The 25493-nt window shown below is 47.9% G+C and overlaps 1 protein-coding gene across 1 annotated transcript in view; it reads right to left on the bottom strand.

Annotated features, from left to right (window-relative positions):
* Positions 1–25493, bottom strand: part of EFCAB6 (EF-hand calcium binding domain 6) — a 217357-nt gene that overhangs the window by 77557 nt on the left and 114307 nt on the right. The window contains exons 16-18 of the mRNA XM_008702910.2: positions 9296–9410; positions 6788–6921; positions 1032–1264 (exon numbers count right to left, since the gene is read on the bottom strand). Of these exons, the coding sequence (XP_008701132.2) occupies positions 1032–1264; positions 6788–6921; positions 9296–9410 (482 nt within the window). The remainder of the gene's footprint in view (positions 1–1031; positions 1265–6787; positions 6922–9295; positions 9411–25493) is intronic.

Below are 25493 nucleotides of genomic sequence, written 5' to 3' on the forward strand. Positions count from 1 at the left end.
ACCAACTCCCACACAGTTGAAAATCCCCATAGAAGTTTTGACTCCCTCCCCTGCAATTAACTACTAATAGCTTACTGTTGACTGCAAGCCTTACTGAGAACACAATCAATTAGCCCATATATTGTATGTTACGTGTATAATACACTGTATTCTTACAATGAAGCCAGGGAAGAGAAAATGTTAAGAAAATAATAAGGAAGATGGGGTGCCTGGGTGGCTCAGTTGGTTAAGCGTCTGCCTTCAGCTCAGGGCATGATCCCAGGGTCCCGGTAGGAGCCCCCCATCAGGCTCTGTGCTCAGCGGGGAGTCTGCTTCTCCCTCTGCCTCTACCTTCCTTGTGTGCTCTCTCTCTAAGAAATAAATGAAATCTTTTAAAAAAAGAAAATCATAAGGAAGAGAAAACATGTTTATAGTACTGTACTCTATTTGTAAAAAAAAAAATCTACACATAAGTTAACCTGCAGAATTGAAGCATCCTGCGTTGTTCAAGGGTCAACTGTGTACGTATATATTTACATTCATAAAAAAAGCCTGAAATGATACTGTTTCCATCAATGACCATAAGGGGTTTGGTAAGTGCGTGGATTGCGTGGGCTGACCTGTTAGTCCCTGGATGACAGTTCCTGGACAAGCGTTGATGTGGGGGCTCCCCTCCCCCCTCACGTGGCCCTGCACAGCTCAGACAAAGGGCAGGGTGCCAAGAGGTCTCAGAAGGCTGAGCAACACGCATATACATCTGACCCCCGCTTTATAAAAGAAAAAATATAAGAACGGGTCTACATTGTGTGCCTCCAAAGAAGACTGGCCCGGTTCACGGAGAGGTGCCGACACGATGCTCATGGGTCTAGATGAGGTTGCACCTTCTGATCCGCACCTGTACTTTCTAGCTTTTTTACATTGAATGCATATTCCTTCTGTGATTTTTCTGGAACCACCCAAAAGACAAAATAATTGCTCCCTCCACCCCGTGGGCACAGCAGGGGCGCTGGGCTGGCTGCGGGCAAAGGCGCTGAGCCGCGCTGCCCTCTTACCTAAGGAGTCTTTGAGGCGCGTCATCTGTTCTGAATGGTCTCTTCTCACACAGATTTCGAAATTCCCGAAAATTTAGGGTGACGCTGAGTCTCAAGCCAAGAAGGCCCAGGAAGCGCTCAAACTCTTCGTCTTTAAGGTTGAACAGTAAGTGCAGTAGCAATCTGTGAAGATCATGCATGTTGATTATGCCGTCCCTGTCAGTGTCTATTTTAAAGAAGGCAGAGTAGGGGTCCTAAAAACAAAACGCACACGTCAAAGCACTTTCTTCTGAACCCCGACGACAACACACTTACAACCCCGCACAGACGGACTCATCTCCGAAACGAGGAAGGGGCGGCGTCCCCATTCCTGCTTTTGGGAGACCTCCTTCCTCCAGGAATATCCTTGCCAGGATATGTTTTCCCAGGAAATGATAAACCATGTTCTCCGGTGCCCTCTTTTAACGCTAAGAGTCCAGGAAAAGGGACAGGAAGGCTCATCTTTCCCTTCCCCTCTCTGTGTTTATGGTACCGCTCCTTCCAGCACCAGAAGCAAGAGGATGCTGGAACGTTCCGGGGCAGAGAAACGTCTAGATCTCAATGTTTCTACAGAAGTTTCATGATGTTTGGCGAGTTCTGTCTACAGGAAAACAAACGCAGGACTGGATGTCACTCTGAGGGGCCATCCAGAGGCCAGGGCCCGGTTTTCGAGGACCGTGCCGAGGAGCCAGCCTGTCTGAGATCCGCGTGCCCGCTGCACCCTCGGGACGTTGCACGGGTGCACCTGCTGTCGGTGGTGCCACAGAGGGCACGGCCACCCCCATCCTGCAGCTGAGGAGACGGAGGCTGGGCGGGAAATTGTGACTTAGCGGCGGGCTGCACCACCTGGAGGCGGACCCCAGCTCTGCCACTGCATCTAGGCAAGATCTTTAACCTGGCCACGCTTCCATTTTCTCATCTGTAAAATGGGGATCATGAAAGTCCCTACTTCCTGGGCGGTGGTGAGGGTTGAACATGCTAACGTATGCCAATCACCTGGCACGTTTTCTAAGTGCCCTAGCATGTTGTCTGTTACTATAACTGTAGCCTGACGTCGCACAGCAAGTGCCTGGCACCTGGGCTTTGAACAGGCTCTGTCTCGGCCAATGCCCATGCTTCCCCCGTATGCACTTCCTGCATCTCGGTCTTGAAAAGTCGACCATGTGGCCCCAGCACCCCTCGTCTCCTTCAGTACCTGACGCAGCCCCCACCCGTGGGTTCATCTGGTGACACTGGAGGTGCTGCGCTCATACCTGCATGTCCCGGGCTCTGCTTTGTTTAGAACAAAGCGAGCCCTGCTATGACTCAGGTATCTAGTCCAGACGTTCTGGGATTTTGTGGAAAGATCTATCTTCACGCCTGCATTCACTCAGCACCTCCTATGTGCCATCACTGTGCTAAATGGTATGGGCGCCAATGTCCAATGCTGCCCCTGCCTCTCAGGGGTATGCCATCCTGCAGGCAGGCACCTGTGTCACCAGCTGGTGGCCTCCCCTCCAGCAGCACCACCGCCGGGGACTCGCTTGGGGTGGAGGCCACCTCTTTGCTGCTGATCCCCGTGACACCGTCAGCGCCAGGCCCTCCCAGACCCTCCAAGCTCACATCTGCTGGGGCTTTGGGGCATCTCCGCTTGGATGTCAAGCCAAACAAACCCCAAGTCAAGCCCCTGACCCCCGAGCCCTGCCCTCAACTTGCTCCTCCCCGGCTTTCCCACCTCCAGAGCTGACAGCGCTGCCTTTCAGCCGCTCAGACCACAAACCTTGGCATCACGGCCGGCCCTTCCCTTCCTCTCATGCGCCAGCTTCTCCCCGTTCCACAGGAAGCCCACGAGGGGCTTGCAGTGCCCCACTGTTGCCACCGCCTGCTGGCACAGTAGCCGGGCTGATCCCAAAACAGCTCGGGTCGATGCCTGCTGCTCTTCTGCTCACCCCACTGGCTCTCCGCTGCCCGCAGAGCCCAGTCCTGAGTCCTGTGCCACGGCCCCCAAGCCCGGCGGCCCCTCTGCCCTCACTCCTCGCCTCTGTCCCCTCGCTGTCCTGGGAATGTGCCAACCTGCCTTGGGCATCTCAGGGAATTCCCCACAGTACCTGCACCCTTTTGCATGTCTACTCCAACGTCACTTCTCAGGGAGCATGTCCTGACCCCCTCTGGATAATGGCACCCTGATCAGTCCCTGCCACTCACCCTGCCTCATTTTTCTACATAGAACATATCACTGCCTGACAAACTGGGGATTTGTGCATTCGCTGCCTGCTCCCTTTCTGGAAGGTAAATGTGACGGGGCTCCAGTCTGTTCCTTGAATCTGCAGCTGAGAGTGCCGCTGCAGAAACACTGCGGAAGGAAGCTGGTGGGTCTGGAGAGGTCAAGGGTTTCCTGAGCACCTATTACATGCCGAGCACTCTGCCGGTGGAGACACTGTAACTGCAACACGGTCCTTGACATCCAAGTTCTCACAGTCTAGTGGGGCAGAAAGGCCTGTAAGCCAATGACAGCAAGTCAGGGTGGCAGGTGCCAGAAGTCAGGCGTGAGAGCCGTGCTCACTGCCAGCCTGGACTGCTGGATGACAGGGACAGTCCAGAAGCCATGGAACCCACGCTGATAATCTTCACCGATAAAAAACCTTCATCATTCCCCACATCTCGGTCTTGGCTTCCCAGAACGAAGACTCCTAATTTTATTGGAGTCACACAGATGAGACCTCTACTAGACATGTGGCTTTGGGTATGCGTCTCCCCATATCAGAGACCTGGCTTCTCCATCTGTAAAATGGGGATGCTTGTGCCTATTTGATGGGGTAGTGTAAGGATTTAAACAAAAGAGGCCACGTAGGTAATCCTCCAGTTCACTGCCTGGCATGGAATGTGAGGTCTCTTATTCGACAAATACATATAGATCACCTATTACGTGGCAGGCACTGTGGTGACCGTTTGAGTTACTGTGGATGATTCAGGAACAACTCAGCCCTAACGTCTCATAGGATTACAAGTCCAAATGCACTTGTGTTGGGAGGGGAACAGATGGCAGCCGATCTCCCCACAGATCTGAAGGCGAAAACCAAGGACTGAGCACTTAAGAAAGATCAGAGCTTGGGTAGCAGTTAATTGCACAAAGGGGTTGGACTGGCAGTCCAGGCAAAGGAACCGAATGTGCAAAGACGAGAAGGTGAGGAAGAACACTGGCTGGAGTGTGAAGTGAGGAGGAGAGGGGTCAAGGTGCAGCTGGAGAGGCGGCCCCAGCCAGTGCGGAGCTGGGGCCCACAGGCCAGTCGGGCAGGACCGGGGCCGGTCTTAAGGGGACCAGCAAAGGGGATGCTCTGATCAGGGCTACATGCTGAGGCCAGCCTGCAAGGTCCGATGTCGAGGACAGACCATAAAGTGAAAAATGAAGTTGAGAAATGTATGTATAGAATGATCCCATTTGTGTGCCTGTGTGTGTGGGGGTAGATCCTGATTGTTTTAAAATTATGTACCTGAATCCATGGATGCATGCCTGACCCTGCAGAGACGTTGTCCCTGGACTGAGGGAGCCCACAGGGGCCACAGAGAACCTGTGGTCAGGTCGTGTGCCCGGTCACCCAGGGGCTCTCTGGACCTGCTTTCATCACCACCGTCAGGGAGAAAAGATGCCCCTTATTTGGTCACAATGAATTATTTCCTCAACTCTTCATGGTGCTGTGGGTGCGTGACTAACTCGCCTATGACCCCAGCCGAGTGCTGAGATGGCCTCATTCGGCCACAAAATTACTGGGCAAACAACAGCAGCAGCTGTAATAGTACTTTAAACTAATATAAGTTGGGTTTTTCAGTAGATGTTCAAGAATTTCTCATGAATAGGAACTCAATAAAGTAGATGGAGTGACTATCCTTTCCCATTCAAAGTCAAGGCACACAATTTGTCTCGTTCACTCCCACCTGTGAGAACAAGCAAATGTGCAGTGACCCCAGACGTCACCCGCATCCTAGCACAGACCATGCAAACTCCAGCAATTAGAGGTTCACTTCTTTGTCTCAACCACTAGATTATACACTCTTGGCAGGATAGAGTGGGTGTCTGCGAATGTTCACTGAATCAGTTCATTATGTAATTATTTAAACTAAAGATCACTAAAGATCACTGGCAAATATGGGACATGTGTGTGCTGTCACCAAGCTGCACGGGGACCAAAGATAGGAAAACAGTGGTGCCAGCACAGAGCTTGGCTCTCCCCACTAAGTCCCCCCACTGGGAAAGGTGTGCAGAGGAGACAGCTGGAGGGAGAGGCCAGAAAAAGGAGGCTGGCTTGCAACAGAATGGGTGAGTTAGCGCCCCGGGTGAGGCGTGGGACCCCTCCTGGGACCCCTCTGGGCCACTCTGGCCCTCTGCTGATGGGCACAGAGGGGACACTTGCTCCTGGGACCTCTCTGCTTCCCCTTCTGCCCTCTCGCCCTCCAGCCAGGCCTTCCTTCTTCAGAAAACTAGCCTCTCAACCCTCTACCCGACCCTAACCTGCTCCGTGCTCCCTGGGGCTGGGCATTCGCCCAGACTGAAGACTGAAGACCAGCTCTTCTCTGCCTACAGTTATGGGGACCGCAGCTTTTCAAACCAAGAATTAGGATGCAGGGTCTGATGGCTGGACACAATGTTCAAAGTCAGAACCATCCTGCAAATCCAAACTAGACAGTCATCATAAATACATTTATTTTTAAATGGGAGCTTGGTAACCAAAATGCATCTCCAATTGGCAGTGCGGGGAAGAGGCTTTAGAAGCACAGAACCATGCGGGGGCTAGCTCCACCCCCAGTGTGCTCCCCACCCTCCTCTTCTGGACTCACCCCCTCCTCGCCTCCGTGCTCCTGCACACCCTGGGGCCTGCACCCTGCAGCTAATACAGTCGGCTTATTACACTGATCTCCTCTTTTCATTGCTCTCTTTTACTGCTCACCACAGAAGCAGTTTAGGTTGCTCCGTGCCCGCCTCTGTGTTTAAGTGGCTACTGTCTACTTCTCCCATCTTATCCATTCCAGTTTCCACATGCAACCCATCCTAGCAATCGGTGAGCTTTCCCCCGAAGCCCATGATCTGTCTGCCACCTGCCTTGAGCAACCTCCCTCTTCTAGTGTTTGTTCTTTTCTTTTTCTGGCCAGCACATGCTGGGCGTTTAGGATTCGGTTCAGGGGCCACCTCCTCCAGGAAGTCCTCCTTAGTGGGGTCTTTTCCCTGTGCCCCCATGGCAGGCTACCATTCCCTCTACAACCCCATGTGCCTGAACTCTCTGTTTACCAACTGCGTCTTGGATTGGATGGAGTTTCTACCTTTCGTCCCCAGCTCTTAGCAGAGATTCCAGCCTATCCTAAGTGTGTAATGCTCGTCTGGTGAGTGAACAGGCGATGTGAAGAGGATGGATGAATGGATCCTAAATTCCCTGTAACTCAGGTTGTCCTGACCCTCCCCACCCCACCCCCTCCTTATTTCTCCGAGGCCTTTGAGAGGCAGAAGGCAGAGCCAGCAAAGCAGCAGCAGGGAAGCACCTCAGGAAGGGGAGGGGAGGGGATTGCAGAGTTAAGCCTGAGTCCCCCTTCCCAAGAAGGAGAGAAAGGGTAAGCCCAAGTCTGTGGAGAGAAGCGCTGTGTCTCATGATGGGCAGAACATGACGGGCTCCCGGAGTCACAGCCCACATGGCTGAAGGGCGGGGAGCATGGGACAGCACGGGGGGAGGGGGTGTCCACATAAGCCAAGCAGTAGATAGGTCATCATTTACCCGGAAGGCTTCCTTCAGTCTCTGGGGGAATTGCTTCAGGCATTCTTCAGCGGTTATAAAGTAGCTGTCTAAATTATTCTTTGAAAGAACTGGAGTCTGCAATGGGGTCACCTCTGGCCCATTCATTTTAGCATCTGAAACAATGACATAAACCAGAAGACTTCCATTAGTGGCGTGCCTACCTCTTTATTTCTGTTGCAATGCTGGATCTCTTCCTGTCCCGAATCCTGCCAGAATATTCGACGGGGATAAGGCTCTGTGAAATGAACTTAGCATTAACTTGGCTATTGTCTGGTTTCTTTCCCTTCAGTTTCTTGGACATTCTCCCATCACTGCAAGAAGGACTCGCTCTCGGATGGCGGGGCCACGCTCTAGGCTGGCACACAGCGGCCACCATGCCCATTCTTCCAACAGGGCAGGACCATATCTTGCTCATCTCTCCATTCCTGGAGGCAGTGAATGAGAATCTCCCTGCCCGCTTTTGGTTCCTAGACTTGTGCCCGGAACATAGCAATGTGTAAGTCAATCAGAATTTGTTAATCCCCAGCTGTTTCCTGACCGATTATCTGCCGGACACTGTACGAGGGGCCCTCAAGTATTTGCTGGTCTTTCCACAACCTTAAGAGGTGGATTCTCTTCTTGTGCCTCATTTACATGCAAGGAAATCTATTATTTTGCCCATTTTACATATGAAGAGATGGAGGCTCAGGGAGGGTTCCCCCAACTTCCCCAAGGTCACAGAGTTCATGGACAGCAACACCGAACTCTGGCCCACCAGATTCCAGAGCCCAGCAGGCTAATTACTGAGTTATACCCTCTCTCTCCCCCAAAACAGAGGAAGAAACTATAATCTCTACTTAAAAAACAACCCATTTCCATCAGGTTGGGACAATGTGAGCGTGGCCTTGCGTAAAGCCAGGTTACAAACCTGGGACTTGGTTTTAGATGTGGTTCTCTGCACATGTCGTCACCACCCTCTCCCCACTGCTGAGGTCTGCAGGATGGACAGTGGGCAGAGCGTCTGGAGCTCGTGGGCATCCTATGGTCCAGTCTTGAATCTGGCTTCTGCCTCACCTTAACCTGGGCTTGGCGTGGCCCCCCTCGGGTTCACTACACCTGGCAGATAACACTTTCCCCTGCTACTTAAGTGCGTACCCCAGACCTCTGGCCTGGGGCCAGCCTGGGGCCTAGGTCTTCACCCCCACCCCTGTCAGCATCTGGCTATGCAGGGAGATAGGCAGGGCTGGGGAGCTGAGGGGCAGAGGAGGAGGAGGAGTGGGGAGGAAAGAACAGGGCAGGGAGAAAGCCAAAAGCAGTTGATGGCTACTGAGTCAAATTTCCAGTCTGCAATGCACCCGCTGCTCTGGGACCTGGGGCAAGTGACTGACTCACCCTGGGCCCCAATTTCCTCACGTGAAAAATGAACTCACCTGGCACACTGGAAGCACCATAATATATGTGAGTTCTTTTTCCTTCTTTTTGTTTTCCTCCAAAAATGTCAAAACATAAACCCAAAGTGTCAACATTCCAAAATTCTATGGCTTCTCGAACTGCCTGTTTTTCATGCACGTGGGACCTGTCCTCCCCCAGGATGGGACTGTCAAATGCTAGTCTGCCATGGTCAGAAGGGACCTTCACATTTTCCCGCTGAGGAGTCCCAGCTGCCAGTGTCTCCAGGGGAGACCCATCCCACTGAGAAGTCATCTCCCAGACCGAATGCGGGGAGGCTGGCAACACGCAAACAGGCCTTCCGTGTCCTGCTCTGTCCAGCCCGCAGTGCGTTTGCGGCAAAATAGGATAGAATCCCATCAACGTATATGTGTGTTTTCCGTAGCTTTTCTAGAGGGCTTATTTGTCCGTCTAAACTTCAGCAAGAGTGGAGACCAGGGGGAGGAAGACACGGCAGAGAGATGGGGTGTCAGCTGCTCGTCATCTCTCTGCTGGGGGAGCAGAACAAGAGCAGGGGGCAAACAGGGGCCCCAGCTTCCAGGCTTGACTGTGCTGTACGCCACAAAGTTCCTGGCAACCGCTTTGGGGCAGGGGGAGAGGACAGCCAGCGGCTGAGTGCTCCTGGGCGTGTCACTGAATCTCTTAGAATCTCTGTGTCCTTCTCTACAGAACAGGAGGAGGGACACTTGCCATGGTGGTGCATGGGTACCACTAAGCACAGACAAGCAGGATCTATTCTCAGGAGAAAAATCTCAAAGGACAGGAAGCGCGATGGAAGGAGCACGGGCTTTGGAGCAAATTTTAGAAACCATTTGTGCTCTGAGTCTGGAGAAGGCTCTGTCAGGCAAACTCCTGCACTCAGTTTGGTTTAGTGAAAAGAAAAGGCCGAAACACAGTCAGACAAAAATCAAACAAAAATGTCTGTTTCCAGTCTTAGAGCACACTGTTTCCGCGTCCCAGCTCACACTACTTCAACCCAGCGGCGTCGAGGCTCTGCTGGGACAGCCTGGCGGCGCCACCAGCCACGTCCCAGCAGGGCTGGTGCTGGCGATGATCTACCTTCAAATCCTGCTGCAAAATCAAGATAACTCATCCCTTCTTTCTTATATCCTAGTTTTGCAGTCAGCAGAGTGTACTGGTCGTCATCCATGGGCATTCCGCTAGCCTCCAGTACCTGGCAAGGAAGAAAGCGGAGGGAGAGGCGGTTAGGCTGTCGCAGGCTCCCTGCTGACGGAGCCCCTCCAGCCCCGCAGCCCCTCACCACTGTGGCCCCTGTGCTCCATCCAGCCTGATTGTTACTCGTCTGTCTCCACCCACAGGCTCCCTGCGGGCGGGGCCTGGGGGGGGGAGCCTGGCTCCCTGGCCCAGTGCAAGGTTTGTTTTTGAGCGAGTGAGTGGACAAAGGAGTAAGTGGGCTCCCGGGCTTGGGCTCAGTGGGCCCAGCCCTGGCGGCTGCAGTCAGCGCTGCAAACCTTCCAAGATAATCCAAATTCACATCTGCTGTGACTGCCGTGAGTTTCAAGTCTCCTAAGTAAGATTTATATTCACGTATATCCTAGGAAACACAAACAAAATAAAGCAGGGTGGTTTGAGGAAGGAAAACTAAAATTTTGATTGACGTTTCATTACGATCCAGTTTAAGCTGTAAGCTACTGTGTTTTTTTGTGGGGGAGAGGGCATCCACGGACCCTTCTCTCCTCTCCTTATGTGAGTGTGCTCACTGAAAGTCATCTGTGATCCCTTCCTCCCACCACACGGAACCTACTGCTTACTAATGGTTTCCATTTTGTGGGAGTGATTGGGCGGGTGGGGGGACAAATGAGAAAATGCACTTCTCCACATTACAAATAGTGAAGTGGAATTATCTAGAATCATGCCTTTCTAGGAGAAACTGATTAGCTGGGTTGTTCAAGGAGCAGATGATGCCGGCACCCCTTTGCCAGTGGCCAGTAGGCCAACAACCTGGCCAGTGTTACCTGCCTGCAGGTGAATTCCCCCCAGAAGGGATGCTGAGGGGAATATAGGCAGGACAGGAGATATCATTCCTGCTGCTCTCAAAGCACCACAATTTAAATTAGAAAACATGAGTTTTCTTCCGGAAAAGGACATTGAATCACACTTGAAATGTTTTGCATCGAAGGGCCAAAGACATCCAGGATGGCTGAACTCACCCAGGACAGATGAAAGATATCTGTCTGCAAGTGCAGAAAGTCTGGAGATGGGTTTGAAGGAAGGGTTTGTCTGTGTTCTAGGAGGGGAAGGGGACATGGAATACAAAGACCAGCCATTAGCACAGGCCAGGGGCTCTGATGCCACAAGAAGCTAGAGTAAGTTGAAGAGCAGAGGACAGCAGGGTCAGTGCTACACTGACTGCATTCTGTGGAGGAAGCTGAAGGGGGGAAGAATAGGGGATGAGATGAGACAGTACTCATCACTGCCACCACCATCATCATCGCCATTATCACCATCATCACCACTACCACCATCATCAGCAGCACCATCATCACCACCATCACCATCATCATCAACATAAGCACCATCATCACGATCATCACCATCATCACCACCATCACCATCATCACCACCATCACCACCATTACCATCAGCACCATCATCATCAACATAAGCACCATCATCACGATCATCACCATCATCACCACCATCATCATGAACATCAGCACCATCATCACCACCATCACCATCATCACCACCATCACCACCATCACCACCATCACCACCATCACCACCATCATCCATCACCACCATCACCATCATCACCACCATCATCACTATCATCATCATCATCACCATCATCACCACCACCACCATCATCACCATCACCATGCTTATTGCCTGCTACGTGTCAGGATCGTGCTGAGGTCTTTACAGATACGGAGCATTCTGCCTCGGCCTCTTCAGACTAGAACTGCAGAATGTAAACCCACTGAGCTGCAGCAGGGTATCCACAACTTGTGGGCAGTCATTGGCTCCTTCCGTTTGGGTGCATCCTTCTTGGTGTGTGGGACTAGGACCCAGGGAGCTGGCACCATTGGCTTGTTCTTATTCTATCAGTGTCAGTAATGAACAGAACACGACAGTGGCTCGCTGTGTCTGTACTGGCCCAGTTGGTCAGGCCCTGGCCTTGGCTTGGCTTGTGTGTGTGAGTTAAAGTAAACAAAGCCGCAGGATGTGTCTGGTGCAGGATCGGAAGCCGCGTGAAAAGGGAAGGGAATGCAGGTGTGGTGGTGTTGCCTGCAGGAGCTCGGTGGAGAGCAGCACTGGAATCCAAGACTGTCCCAAAGGCCTGCCTGGGGACCTGAGCAGGAGGGGCTGGCTGGGAATTCTGACAGCTCTGCGCCATCTGCACGCACACCCTGTCCCAGCTCTGCGGAGGAGCCTGGCCCAGCGCGGGATGGCATGAGTGTTTCGATGGAAAGCTGCGGCCCACACAGAAGCACCCGAGAGGCAGGGGGACTCTGAAACGGATAGATTGGTTGCTTTCTTTGAAAAATAACTTTATATTTTGAAAACAATTACACATGAATTATTCATTGCAAATTCCTCCTGCTCAGTCCTTTCACAAAAACATATGTAACGGATACTAAGGAAATGTCTGTAGGCAAATGTTTCACAGCCTGCAGGCTTGTGAAGCACACCGAGGGTAGGCATGCCTTGAGCAGCCCGGCCAGAGGCTGCAGGCGTGCGACCCCCCACGGGCACAGAACATCACGCAGGATGCCAAACCTAGAGGGTGTATCGCTGGAAGAGGCACCATGCACTTGACAAACACGCGTGTCTCTAGAGCTTCCCCTTGCACACTCTCATTTCTAAGATGAACACAGCAGCAAATCAACTGGATTTATCATGACCCTTGGGGGCAATTTACCGCACAACGTAAGCCTAAGCTGCAGCATTTATAAAGCAGATTTCCAAACATTTAGCCATTCAAGTCAAGTCATTTGGTCTTTTCTAGGAGGCAGTTCCCGAAGAAAGTTCCTCCAAGAGTGACAAGCCAGCATAAGCCATGGCATACTGTGATTCACAAAATCGTCCCTCCCGCCATCCCTGGGATGGCCCTTAGATTGCAGACTGGATCTTCCACAAGAGGCCACACCATTCCAGGGGAACATCGCCAGCTCTCTTGGTGAGGACAGGCATCCCCGAGTAGGTGCCACAATAAGAAGTTGGGTGAGTGACTCGGTCTCTCCCAGCCCAGCCACCGCAGAGCCTCCGGGCAGAGAACCATCCACCCGTCTCTCCGTGTGAGGAGTACTCGTTCGCTAAGCCTCTTTGTACCATCCTTTTGGTGGTCGCCCTGGGATTATAATATATACCCTACCTCTTCGCAGGCTATATAGACTTTATACCGAACCACCTCGCATAAAATGAAGAACACTCATGACCATCTAGGCCTTACCCGGCCCCTGTCCTTTAAGCTACTATTGCCATTTCTTCCACATCTACATAGATTATAAGCCCAAGACAATGTTTGGTTTAAGCACTCATATGCATTTTAAAAAGATTTTTCCATTTATTTATTTGAGAGAGCGAGCACAGAGGGAGAAGGAGAAGCAGACTCCCCACCGAGCAGGGAGCCCAACGCGAGACTCGATCCCAGGACCCTGAGATCATGACCTGAGCTGGAGGCAGGTGCTTCACCGACTGAGCCAGCCAGGCACCCCATATGCATGTTTCAATTACAAAAAAATAGCTTTCTATATTTAACTGGATATGTACCATTTCCAATGTTCCTTACTCCTTCTCGGTCATCAGAGTTCTATCTAGTATCAAACTCCTACATCCTGAAGAGCTTCCTTCAGCATCTCTCATGGTGAGGAGCCGCTTGCAGTGATCTGCTTGGAGCATCTCGGAGAAGAGCCCCTTGCGGGAGAACACGGCCGGCGGTGGGTGCTCTAGACACCGGGCTCAGGTGGAGGAGTTTACACTGCAACGTCTCGAGCGGAGTCCCGGCACGGACCGCCTACTGACAAGCGCCAGAGCCGGCCTCACAGCTGTCCACACGCCTTCCTGCCTCCAGGTGGTGATGGAAACTTCACAGGTATCATCGACAAAGAGAATCTGATGGAAGATCTACTAGGTGCTGGCCACTGCACCAACTTGCACACATTATCTTAGTTAAGCCTCGCAGGGCTCCTCAACAAAATATGACCGACACCATCCTACGAATGAGGAGATCAACATTTAGGAAGGAAGCTAAAGAGGCCCCCTGTATCCTGGAAAGACTCAGCTGTGAGAGGCAGAGCAGAGGTGTGGACCCTTGCTGGCCGGACACCGTGGGACAGCACCGGGGGAGCCTGACGGCATCAGCTTCCGCTTCACCTTTGACAGATGAGCAGCCCGGAGCCCAGGGGCGCATGGGAGTAGCGTGCAGACACTCCAGTAACTTAGGTGCGGGTTACTGCCCAGAGCTGCTTGGTGGCCAGTGACAACAACCCAGCACTGGTGACGGTCTGGATTCACAGTGGAGGCTTCTGGCTCTAGAAATAATGGGCAATGGTGGTATCTTCTGCACAGCCACGTGCTGGGAAGCGAGTCACTCCCCATTCAAATGACACAGGCTGGGCAGCCTGCAAAGACACCGTGGAGACTGGGTTTGGGCGAGCCCGTATGTACCACATGTTTGAACAGGGCTGCAGCAGGAACAGGGACTCCATGAACCAGCTTCTGCCTGACAAACTACCCAAAGCCCAGTGGCTGACAAGAAAACAAACATGTACTCTCACGCTCACGGGTGTGCAGGTCAAGTGCGGTCTGGCGGATGTAAGATGGGTTTGGCTGGGTGTTTCTGATTCAGGCTGTGGGTTGACTGGGCTTGGCATCAGGCTGCAGGCTGGGTTTAGGCCTGTTTCAGGTGCATTCATTCTGGGGATCAAACTGAAGGGACAACAGCTGCCCTGGGAAAGCTCTTCTACTAGCAGATCACGGGGGCACGAGGCCAAGCTAGAGCACACAGCAGATCTAAGTCTGCTGCTCGGGTCACACTGCCGCACGCCATGTCAAAGAGAGCCACACGACCAAGCCCGACGTCTCTGGGTAAGGGAAGCATCCGCTGAGATGGTGAAAACAGAGGAGCTGGGGTGAAGATAGGATAATGACAGGTACATGAGCTCTGAGGGCCTTTGCGGCTCTTTGCATCTATGAAGTTCCATAAACTTGGTGACAATGCTGTGACCACTAGGAAGACACCATGATCATAATCCGACCACACCTCAAATCTAAACACTTCTAGTCCATAGGCTAGAGCTGTCTGGTCCACCTGATCTAACTCTTTCTGATGCCCCGGCCAAGGTACTGCACCACATTTTCAAAACCAATCCTTCCTCCAACCTTAGCGCCCAACTCTGGACTTTCAAGACAGAGCAGCGGCTTGTCGACACTGATCACCGAGTTGTACAACAGTGTTTTTTCTTTTCTCTTTTGCTGCAGGAAGGATGATGACAATGACGATCTGGTTTAGACTTTTAAAAAATACATTATCCCCAAAGAACCCAACAAGACTAAAATTGTGTTCTGATGGCTCAGGAGGACAAAATGCTGAACCAAAATTAACCTTCAAAAATTGTGAAATGAGACAGCCTCAGTGTGATCTGACAGCTTTTCAATGTCAAGGGGAATCCCAGGTGTAACGACTGACTCAACCAGACAAGTAATTTTAGAGGCAAATATCCAGAACCTGCTCATTCTCGCACACATGCGTAAAATCTTAGAGTGTTCTGTGGGCAGATGAGTAATAGACTGTGAAGACCGAAGATAAGAGCAGATGAGCCATTCTTCCTTCAGAGGAGGCTGTTCTCAAGTCCTAGGGTTGGATCTGTTGCCCAAAGGGCAAGTGGACGCACACCGTGAGGCCCAGAGCTGAGCGCTAAGTCAAGTGCAGCAGAAGGGGAAACTGAATGGCCACACTCTCCTTGGGAGTGACAGGCTCTCTGTTCTCCCCTTCTGCACATTACGTTATCTTTTCTCTTCTTGATTTCAAGAACAGATACATTTTTAATACATAAGTTAATGTAGTCCAATTGTGACCCTAATAATGCAAATGGATAAAATTTATACGGACAAATGTAAACATGGCCTCAGAATAGCCAAAAAAATGTGAAAAGGAAGAAAAATGAGGATCAATTTCACTAAAACAACAACAAAATATTACATTGATACAGAAAAGATGTATAGATCAGTGAAATAGAAATTTCCAGACTTAGACCCAAGAAGAATGAGAATTTCGCAAATGACAATCTGGTGGGAAAATGTAGAAGAGCCCCATCTTACACCATATACGAAAATTAATCCCATATGGATTAAGTATTTCATTAAAAAAATAAAACAGTAAAAATTCTTGCAAGAAAGTCTAGGAAAATATGGGAGGGGGACCTGGGGGCTAGAGGCATGACACTTTATTAACCAAGACCACAAACCCAGAATCTATTTTTAAGAAAAGAGAAAAAGGAAGATAGGAAAGAAGACAAATACATTTGGCTGTACAACACTTTAAATGTTTTAATGGAAAAGATAAAACAAAAAGACAAATGACAGATTTTGAATATATATTTGTAGTGCAGAAGACAAAGCACTGATCAATTAACTAATTCAACAGATTTTTATGGACACCTGTATACCGGGTACTGTTGAAGGCACTAGGAATACAAGAGTGAACCCAAGGGCCAGGCCCTATTGAAAGAGTTTACATATTGTACTGAGTTGAATTATGTCCCCCCAAATGATAAGTTGAAGGCTTAACCTTGGTTCTGGTGAATGTGACCTTTAATGGAAACAGGGTCTTTGTAGATGTGATCAAGCTAAGACGAGGTCATACTGGATTAGGGAGGGCCCTCAATCCAATGAATGCAATCCTTGTAAGAGGGAAATCTGGACCCACACGCACAGAGAGGAGGCACTAAGTAAAGACACAGAGACACCAAAGGAAGATGTCAGACATTGGAGTAATGGCAGCTACAAAGCCAAGGAATGCCAAGGACTGCCAGCAACCATCAGAAGTTGGAGCAGTCAAGGAAAGGAAGCCTCCTCCCCTACAAACATCAGAGGAAGCATGACTCTGCTGCCACCTTGATCTTGGACTTCTGGCCTCCAGAAGTACTCTCTGAGAGAGAATAAATTTCTGTTGTGTTAAGCCATCTAGTTTGTGGTAATTTGTTACAGATCCCTAGGAAACCAATGCACATATATGCGCTCATTTAATTCTAATAACAATCCTCTGATGTAGCTACTACTATGATTTCCACGTTAGGGATAAGGAAACTGAGGCCCAGAGGGGTTTGCCCAAGGTCACACAGGTATTAAATAACAGAGCTGTGATTCCAGCTCTGGTGGCCTGGCTCCAGAGTTTACATTTTAAACCAAAACACTATACTTCTTTTCAAAATTGATGGGGTTCATTCAAAAAATCTTTATTGAGCACTTATGTGCTGGCCTCTGTCTTAGATGCTGGGGATAGAGCAGAGAATGAAAAAGACACAGATAACTGCCCCTGTCAAGACCACATCTCAGTGAGGAAGTTGGGGCTACTGGGAAGCAGTGCCCTCAGGAAAGAACCAGGCTGGAACTGGTCAAAGGGGGAAGTGTCAGAGAAGAGCCGTAGAAGCTGGGAGGGCAGAGGCTAGGGTCTAATCAAGAGAGATACAGAGCCTTGCAGGGGAGAAAGTTCCAGGGGTCAGAATCCAGAGGATGGGGGTAAACTGAGAACTCAAAGCTTCTTATGAGCACAGGATAAATAATGACGTCTACTATAAACATCTCTTAAACATTGACAAGAGGGCAAAGGATATAAATAGGCAACTCCCAGGAGAACAAGTCCTAATAGCAAAAAAGTTACACATTTACCAGTAGTCAGGGAAATAAATACAAATTAAAGTTAAACTGAGCTATTACTTTAAAACTACCAGACCAGCAAAAATTTAAAAGAGCTATAATGCCTATTGCTAACAGGGGTTGGAAAAAAAGATACTCTATTACATTGCTATTAGAAATAGGAAATGCTACAGTGTGTGGTCTTAAAGAGCAAATGGGCGCCTGGGTGACTCAGTTGTGTGTCCCACTCTTGATTTCGGCTCAGGTCATGATCTCAGGGTTGTGAGATAGATCCCCACATCCGGCTCTGTACTCAGTGGGGAGTCTGCTGGAGAGTCTCTCTCCCTCTGCCCCCCCCCCCACAATCTCTCCCTCCCTCTCTCTCAAATAAATAAATAAATCTTTAAAAAAAGCAAACAGACAACATTATAATTATTATGTTAGACCAAGCAGTCCTACTCCTGGGATTCCATCCCATAGAAATAAAAACATCAGTATGTAGAGACCCTTAAAGAAAGATAGTTTAAAGAGATTTAAAAAGGAAAAGAGAAGTGAATGCCCATCAAAAATGGAATGGTTGATGTTCAGTGTGTTGGAACACTTTTCCTTGTAGAAGGTCTATGCTTCCACTGAGAACAAACAGAAGCTCCAGATAAAATACAGCAAAACATCTCTTTGAAGTACAGAGAGCTGCTGAGGCAACCAGGACTCAAAGGGACAACAATCTGAGAGGAGGGGGAGCCCTCAGAACCCTCACTCACGCAGGGTCAGAGGCTCAGGCTGGGGCCGGTGGCCCAGGCAGATGGTCGCTACCAGCAGGTGGAGAAGCAAACAGAACTTGTGATGAGTTCATGGGACCTGACACCCAAACCAGAGACTTCAACAGATTCCTCGTGAGAAGGGGAAGCAGAGAACTAAGCCCAGTGCTGCCGGTTTTCCCCTAAAGATGTTTGCTGAGTTCAGAAGCTGTGTGGGACAGAAGACTAAGAATCAAGGCAGAAAGCCTCTGAAAGACAAATAGAATTTTTTTTTTTTTGTCACCTTGTGGTCCCAAGAAAACAAAGGTTGCAAGTTCAGGATTTCTCAAGAGCAAGGACTCAGAGAATAACCCAGGTTCTGAGTTATAAACTTTAGAGGCTACATTAGGAAAAGGAGTTTAAAAAAAAAAAAAAAGCAAACATAGCCTTGGGAAACTGCAATCTAGCCTCAAATCAACTCCCTCCCTAACTGGATTAAAGTCATCAGTCCCCGCTCTACCTGACCAGCAAAGGAAAGGCTGCCACTACCTAAAGCCTCTCAATTTTCTTGACACGTTATCTGACATTTAATAAAAATCTGTCTGCCATGTCAAGTGACAGGACCACGTGACCCAAAATCAAGGGGAATACAAGACAATAGAAAAAGATCTACAGGTGACCCAGATACTGGAGTTAGCAGGAAAAAAAAAGATTTTTAAAGAACTATAAATATGTTTAAGAAAATAGAGGCATATGTTGAGACAAGAGAAGAAAAGGTACAAATATGGAATACATTAAAAATAACCAAATGGAAATCCCACAACTGAAAAAATACTAAAATTAAGAATTATATGACTAAAACTAACCACAGATTAGAAAAAGCAGAGCACAGGATTAACGAACTGGAAGACAGGTCAATGGAAAATTCCTGAACTGAAGAACTGAAAGAAAAATAGCGGAAAGGACATAAAAGAGTGAGATACAAGACCTAATACACACAACTGGAGGCCAAGAAAGAGAGAGAACGGGGCCTACGTAGAAGGAGTAGAGACAGGGCTGGGAATTTTTCACAAAATTTTTATTAAACACATCAACCTACAGACTCAAGAAGACCTGTAAACCCCAGAAGAATGCATACAAAGAAAGGCATACCTTAACATATCTAGAAAATTGCTAAAATCCAAAGACCAACAGAAAAATTCTAAAAACTGAGAGAGAAAGAAAAAGACACATTGCATTCAAATGTGCAACAGTATGACTGATGGTTTATTTATCAACACACCTGCTAGAAGCCCGAAGACAATGGAATGATATCTTAAAAATGCCAGGAGGGTGTAATTGTCAACCTAAAATGCTATTATTCTCAGCTAAAATATCTTTAAAAAGGAAGAGTGAACTTCTGCTTCCAGGTTTAACATGTGAAGAGTTTGGAAGTCATCACTTCCACTGTTACAACAAGAAAAAGGCTGAACATACTGAAAATCAGTAACTTATCTTAGAGCCATTAGAGAAATCTGACATCTGGAATGATAGGTGAATACATAATCACAGCCAACCTGGGGCAGAAGCCACTGTAGCCACAAACTGGTAGGAATACTTAAGTGGTACTTGGACAAACTACTGGAGGCGAGCGAAGATTAGCTTAAGACTGAAAAACTCCTGGCGGTCTGGTCTTTGGATGGGGGGCCATACTTTCATGGATTTACCATCAGGAATTTTACCAGGTTCTCAAGGTCAGCCTTCCAAGAAGAATCCCTTTATGTGTCAGGCAAACTAAACCCAAAGGAAGTAAAAATAAATAAAGTAAGTAGAAGAAAGGAAATAAGAGAAAAGAGGAGAAATGACTGACATCGAATATGGACAAACAATAGAGAAAATCAATAAAAACACAGCTTGTTTCATAAAAAAAGATCAATAAAAGTGATAAACCTCCAGCGAAACTATTCAATAAACAAAGAGAAAAGATTAAAAACGAATCACCAAAATCAGGAGTAGAAAAGGAAACCCTATGAAGGGTCATACCGACATTTAAGGATAATGAGGCATGAGTCCCTACTGATAGAAAGAAATGAACAAATTAATACATGGCACCGAAGACACAAAGCTCCCACGCGGAAGAATTCCAAATAACTTACGTAGATATTCCATCCTTAAAGAGGTGGAGCATAATAACTCCCCATTCCTTCATTGTGCGCTGTGCATAGTGACTTTTCCTCAAAGAATGCAGAACAGAAAGAGAGAGAAAAAAGAGTAAGTTTACAGTGGGAAAGCCTGGCAGACAGTTCAGCCAGGTGATCGAGGTCAATATCAAGAGTGATCAGCCATGTTGATGGCATATACCCTGATAGGACGCAATGAAAAGGGTACTTTACCTCTGTGGTCTTCCTTCCAAAAACATTACCCCGGTCTAATCATGAGAAAAATATCAGACAAATCCCAAAGGGTGACATTCTACAAAATAGCTGGCAAGTAATCTTCAAAACTGTCAAGGTCAGTCAAAAACAAGGAGAGTATGAGAAAGAAACTGCCAGAGCCAAGAGGAGCCGAGGAGATGTGACGACTAAATGCAATGTGGGATCCTGGATAGGGTCCTGCACCAGAAAAAGGGTGTGAGGTAAAGACTAAGGAAGACAGTGTAAAAAACCATGGAAACAAGAGGGTTAGTTGCCAGCACACTTGCATCAGCAGAAAGACAAAAGGAGGCCTTTAGACAGAATAAAAAGGAGCACAGGTGCTAGCACAAAAATGTAAGATGGAAAGAAAGAGCAAGGGTAGATACGTAGACACATATGACAGCTTATTTACTATAATAATAATAATAATAGTGTCCTGCAGGATTTAACCTACATGTAAAATTTAAATGCATGACTACAATAACACAAAAGATAGGGGTAAGTGAAATTTAAGCGTTTTTAAATCCAGCATTGTTAGGGAAATGGTAAACATAATAGTTTATTTTTAACTACGAACTATAAGGTAAGGACGCATGTTGCAATCGCTAGTGTAGCCTCTCTATGAATGGCAGAAGAATGTTCTCACCAAATAAGCTAACAGAGGGGCAAACGGACTAATAGAAATAGTTGAATATTCTAAAAAAAGTCAAGAAGACCCACAAGACAGCTGAATCGAATACAAAAAATATTAAGATGATAGACATAAAACCAACAATATTAGTAATTAAATACTCCAAATAGACCACTGACTGTCACAACCTATCTTCTAAAATATCAGCTATATTCTGCCTATAAGAGACTTACTTGAAATATAAGCACCTAGAAAGTTTGAAGTGAAAGGACAGAAAAGCATACACTATGCAAACATGAATCAAAAGAAAGCTGAAGTAACTATGTTATTATCAGACAAAAATAGGCTCGAAGGCAAGTACCATTACTCTGTATCAAGAGTCATGTCATAATGATAAAGGAGATAATGCACAGGAAGTTGAAGCAATTCTAAATCTATGTGCACCCAATAATTTAGCTTCAAAGTGAATAAAGCAATGATCAACAGAATAAAGAGGGATCTTCACTAGACAAATTCACAATCAGATGGGAGACTTCAACACATTTCTCCCAATAGCTAATGGAATGAACAGGCAACAGTTTGATAAGGATACAGAAGTTCTGAAAAATACAATTAATGAAATCTATCTAATTGACATACTTAGAAACCTGAAGGACCATGATAGAGTATGCATTCTCTTCATGGGCTTATGGAACACTTACCGAAATTGTCTATATGTTGGGTCATAATCCAAGCCTCAGTGTATTTCATAGGATAGGTTGAAGTCATTTAGACTTTAGAATTTACTCTCTGATCACAATGGAATCAATTTTAAAATCAATAATAAAAGGTAAATTATATGTTACCTTATTTGTTAACTATATACACCTGTTAATTATATATATAATACAAAGTTAACATTCTATAGCAAATAGAAAATTCCAACTGTGTGGAAATTAAACAATACACTGTGTAGATAAACCATTGGAAAAAAAGAAATCACAAGGGAAATTATAACATATTTTAAACTGAATGACAATGAATGATACACCCAAACTTGTAGATGTGGCTAAGCCTGTACCTAGAGGACAATGTGTAGCCATTGATCCATACATGAGAGAAATAAAGGCTAAAAAGCAACGGTCTAACATTTAGTTTCAAGAAATTAGAAAAAGAAAGGCAAATTAAATCCCGATCAAGTAGAAGGGGAAAAGTCATCAAAGTAACACAGAAATACACAAATATAAAACAAATTTATAAGAAAAAAATAACAAAAAAGGTTTTTACTTGGAAAAGACTAATAAAGCTGACAGACTTCGACTGATTCAGGGTAGGATGGAGCAATTCCTAGTCCGCTAACATCCCAGTGAAAACAGCTAGAAGAGCCCCAGCAACTGGAAGATAATGCGAAGGCATGGAAGAGCCAAGGACGCCATGAAGTCTGAGGGATTAAAGTTCCCAGGTGAGAAGGACCCTTTAGGGGTAAACTGAGGCTATGCAATTGCATTTTCCCTGGGAAGAGCTGATGGTTCTGGGAGCGGAATTGAGGCTGAGAAACAGGGTTGGGCCAGGCAGGGGGCCACTCAGCAAAGCTCTCGCTAGGTTGGTGGCGCTGGAGGGGCAAAACCTGAGACCCCGACTGGTTTCCCCTTCCGGATGAGCGCCGGCCTCTGGAACTGAAGGCAAGTCCGCACACTGTGGTACTTAGGAGACAAAGGCCATCCGGGGAGAAAGGCTCTGAGAACACAAGGCAAAAGCAGAAGCCCTGGAGACGTGGTTGACTGACACCGAGGGTCAGCAGCTGCTCCTGGCCTGGGAGATATGGCCAATGTGGGCACAGCTGAATGCTGTAAGAGTCAATTTTGGCCTCTGGCAGAGGGTTATGGCCAGAAGATGGAGAAATACAGGCTTTTGATGGTTGTGTGGGGCATGGTCCAACAAAAATGAACATGCGAGGGACTTTGAACACACAGCTGGTCACCCCTTAAAACAGGAGCACCATTGGGAAGCTGTTAGGAATGCGAAGCTAAAGCAGCAGGTCTACTCATCCGGCCCCCACCACCGGTCCTCAAGAGCATGGCCCTTCATCTCTTTGTCCCTGTTTCTAACTTGAGTCATGAGCCCCCCACCCCCAACAAGCTTAGTGAGCCGGTGCTCCATGTGCTGAATCTGATGGGGCCTCAGAGCGAGCATGGAGAACTCCTCTCTGTGCCCACGGTAGCCGAAACGCAACATGATACCAAAAGCCTTTAACAGCTAAAGTGGGGAGATGACCCCACGCAGATCTCCTGCTCTTGGGGTCTCTGATTCGGTGTGGGTATACCTGAGTCTCTTACTACAAAAGTTTCTGTTTGTCCTTTTTTAAACTTCTAAAAACTGAAGTGTGGTTGACATACGATGTCCTATTAGTTCCAGGTACACATCGTAGTGATTCCATGGTTTTATGCATTACAAATGATCCCCACGATGCGTCTAGTTACCATCTGTCACCATACAAAGTTACGACAATATTACTGACTACATTTCCCATGCTGCACATTACACCCCCAGGACTGATGTATCTTATAACTGGAGTTCTGGAGCTCTTAATCCTCTTCACCTATGTCACCTACCCCTGTCCCCCAGGCCTCCCCACCTCCAGAAACCCACAGTTTCCTGTATCTATGAGTCTCTTCCCGCTTTGTTTTTTTTGTCCATTTGTTTTGTTTTTTAGATTCTACATGTAAGTGAAATCATATGGCATCTGTCTTTCTCTGACTTGTTTCACTTAGCATAATACCCTTGAGATCCATCCATGTTGTCAAAAATGGCAAGAATTCGTTCTGTTTGTCCCTGTTATAATTCCCTAATTTTTTTGTTTTTCCCCCCACAAAACTGACCATAATACACACTAAAGAGTTTTAAAATATGTTTTATTTACCACAGTTGTATGCTCCCAACAGAAGGTTCAAAACCGGATGGAAAATATTTAATACTTGACTTTAAAAAAAATCAAATTCTCCCCGAGTCACCATAGTCAATTTGCTTATCCACACCCGAGGCCTATGAGATGCTCGGTGGTGTTCACTGGGCTCGGTTTATATCCTGGTCCCTGACCCCCAAGTGGGAAAGCCTGTTTGATTAGGAAGTGATGCTTCGGGGTGGGAGGGGGCCAGTTCCTGGCTATGTGAGTCTGACCGGCCCCCAGAGGGCATGGGGATGCTCTGCTGGAAAGAGGAAGGAAAGCTCACCCCCTCCTAAGGCAGGTGAGAAGCAAGGAGCCACGGGCACCAAGAATCTGGGGCGCTGGACTGGGCTGGGCTGTTACAGACTCTTGCTTCGCTAATCCACGTCTCACTTTGCAAGTTTGCTAATGAGCTCTGCAGCCCTATGTCTGTCTCCAGGGGCCTCAGCTGGGACTACGAGGATGGGACTAAGGATAACAGTGAACCGAACACCGCACGGTGTATTTACCGAGGATGAAGAATAGCAATTTACCATCAGGAAGAGCCAATCACAGGGAACCGGAAGGTAAAGCCGCCCTCAAATTCCTGATGGATGGACTAGCTCAATTAGTCTAATTACACAATGAGACTAATCTGACTTCCGTGTCCTTGGATGTTTTGTCATTTTATGTTACCCATGGGTCACTGGCCCCAAGCAATGAAACTTCTGCTTTCTCCATGTCCCCATGTGGCTTAGTCCTGTACCAAGTACGGAACAGGCACCCTCAAAATGTGGAGAGAGAGAGGATGGCAGGGACCGTTAACATCTGCCTGCCTGAGTGTACTCCCTCCTTCTCCCTTACAACCAGAACCTTGCTTTTTCTAAAGGTGGTAACGTACACAGCAAAAAATCACGTGCCTCTCTCTATAAGATCTCTGTACAACACAGCCTGGCCAATACAATGAAGCTGTTGAGAGAAGCTTCCAAGAAAGCCCTTTAAAAAAAAGAAAAACTTGTCTGGCTTAAGCCTTTTGCTTTCACGTTTTCCCTTCTTTATGCCTGAAATGTGTGTGATGGCTGGTGCCCCAGCAGCTGTATTCCATGCACGAGAACGAGGCTGAACGAGGAGAAAGCTAGAAGCAGCCGGGGCCTCTGAAGACATCGTAGAGCTGCTGGGCTGCCCTGCACAGACAACGTCTGGAATACTCGTTACAAGAGAGAAAAACAACCACCTCTTTTCCGTAAGACACTGTTTTCGTAGTTTGCTGCTAAGTCAGCATGTGAAGGGGAGGGAGAGAAGGGAAAAGCATCTAGAGAAGGAATATAAAGATTCTAGATCACCCCGAAATTCAAAAAACGTTTTCTGCACCGCCACCAGTTCTTGACTTGTTATTTAAATATGATCCATTACAAACTATGCAAAAGTCACAGGCCATGTGGTGCGGGGCCAGAGCGAGCAATGAACCCGCAGAGGGGCATTTCCTGGGAGAAAGAATATGCCTTTGGGCTTAATGTGAGAGAAGATTTAGTGTTGGATGCAATCTACCCAGATCAGGTCTAGCAACATTCCAGAAAGAACAGTCCCTCCGCCTCCCCCACTGGGAATGACACATTTAACCATGGAAAGCGCTGAGTTCATTAAAACCCCAACAGCTCTGCCTCTGGCAGGACGGCTCACATTGCTGGTCACCTCACACTCTCCAGAAACCCGGATATCTTTTACAATAGAGAGAGAGAAAAGGTGGGGCGGGCGGGGGGGGGGGGGTGAT

The sequence above is a fragment of the Ursus maritimus genome, unplaced genomic scaffold (assembly GCF_017311325.1).
Source record: "Ursus maritimus isolate PB19 unplaced genomic scaffold, ASM1731132v1 scaffold_21, whole genome shotgun sequence".
In the NCBI taxonomy this organism is placed as follows: Eukaryota; Metazoa; Chordata; class Mammalia; order Carnivora; family Ursidae; genus Ursus; species Ursus maritimus.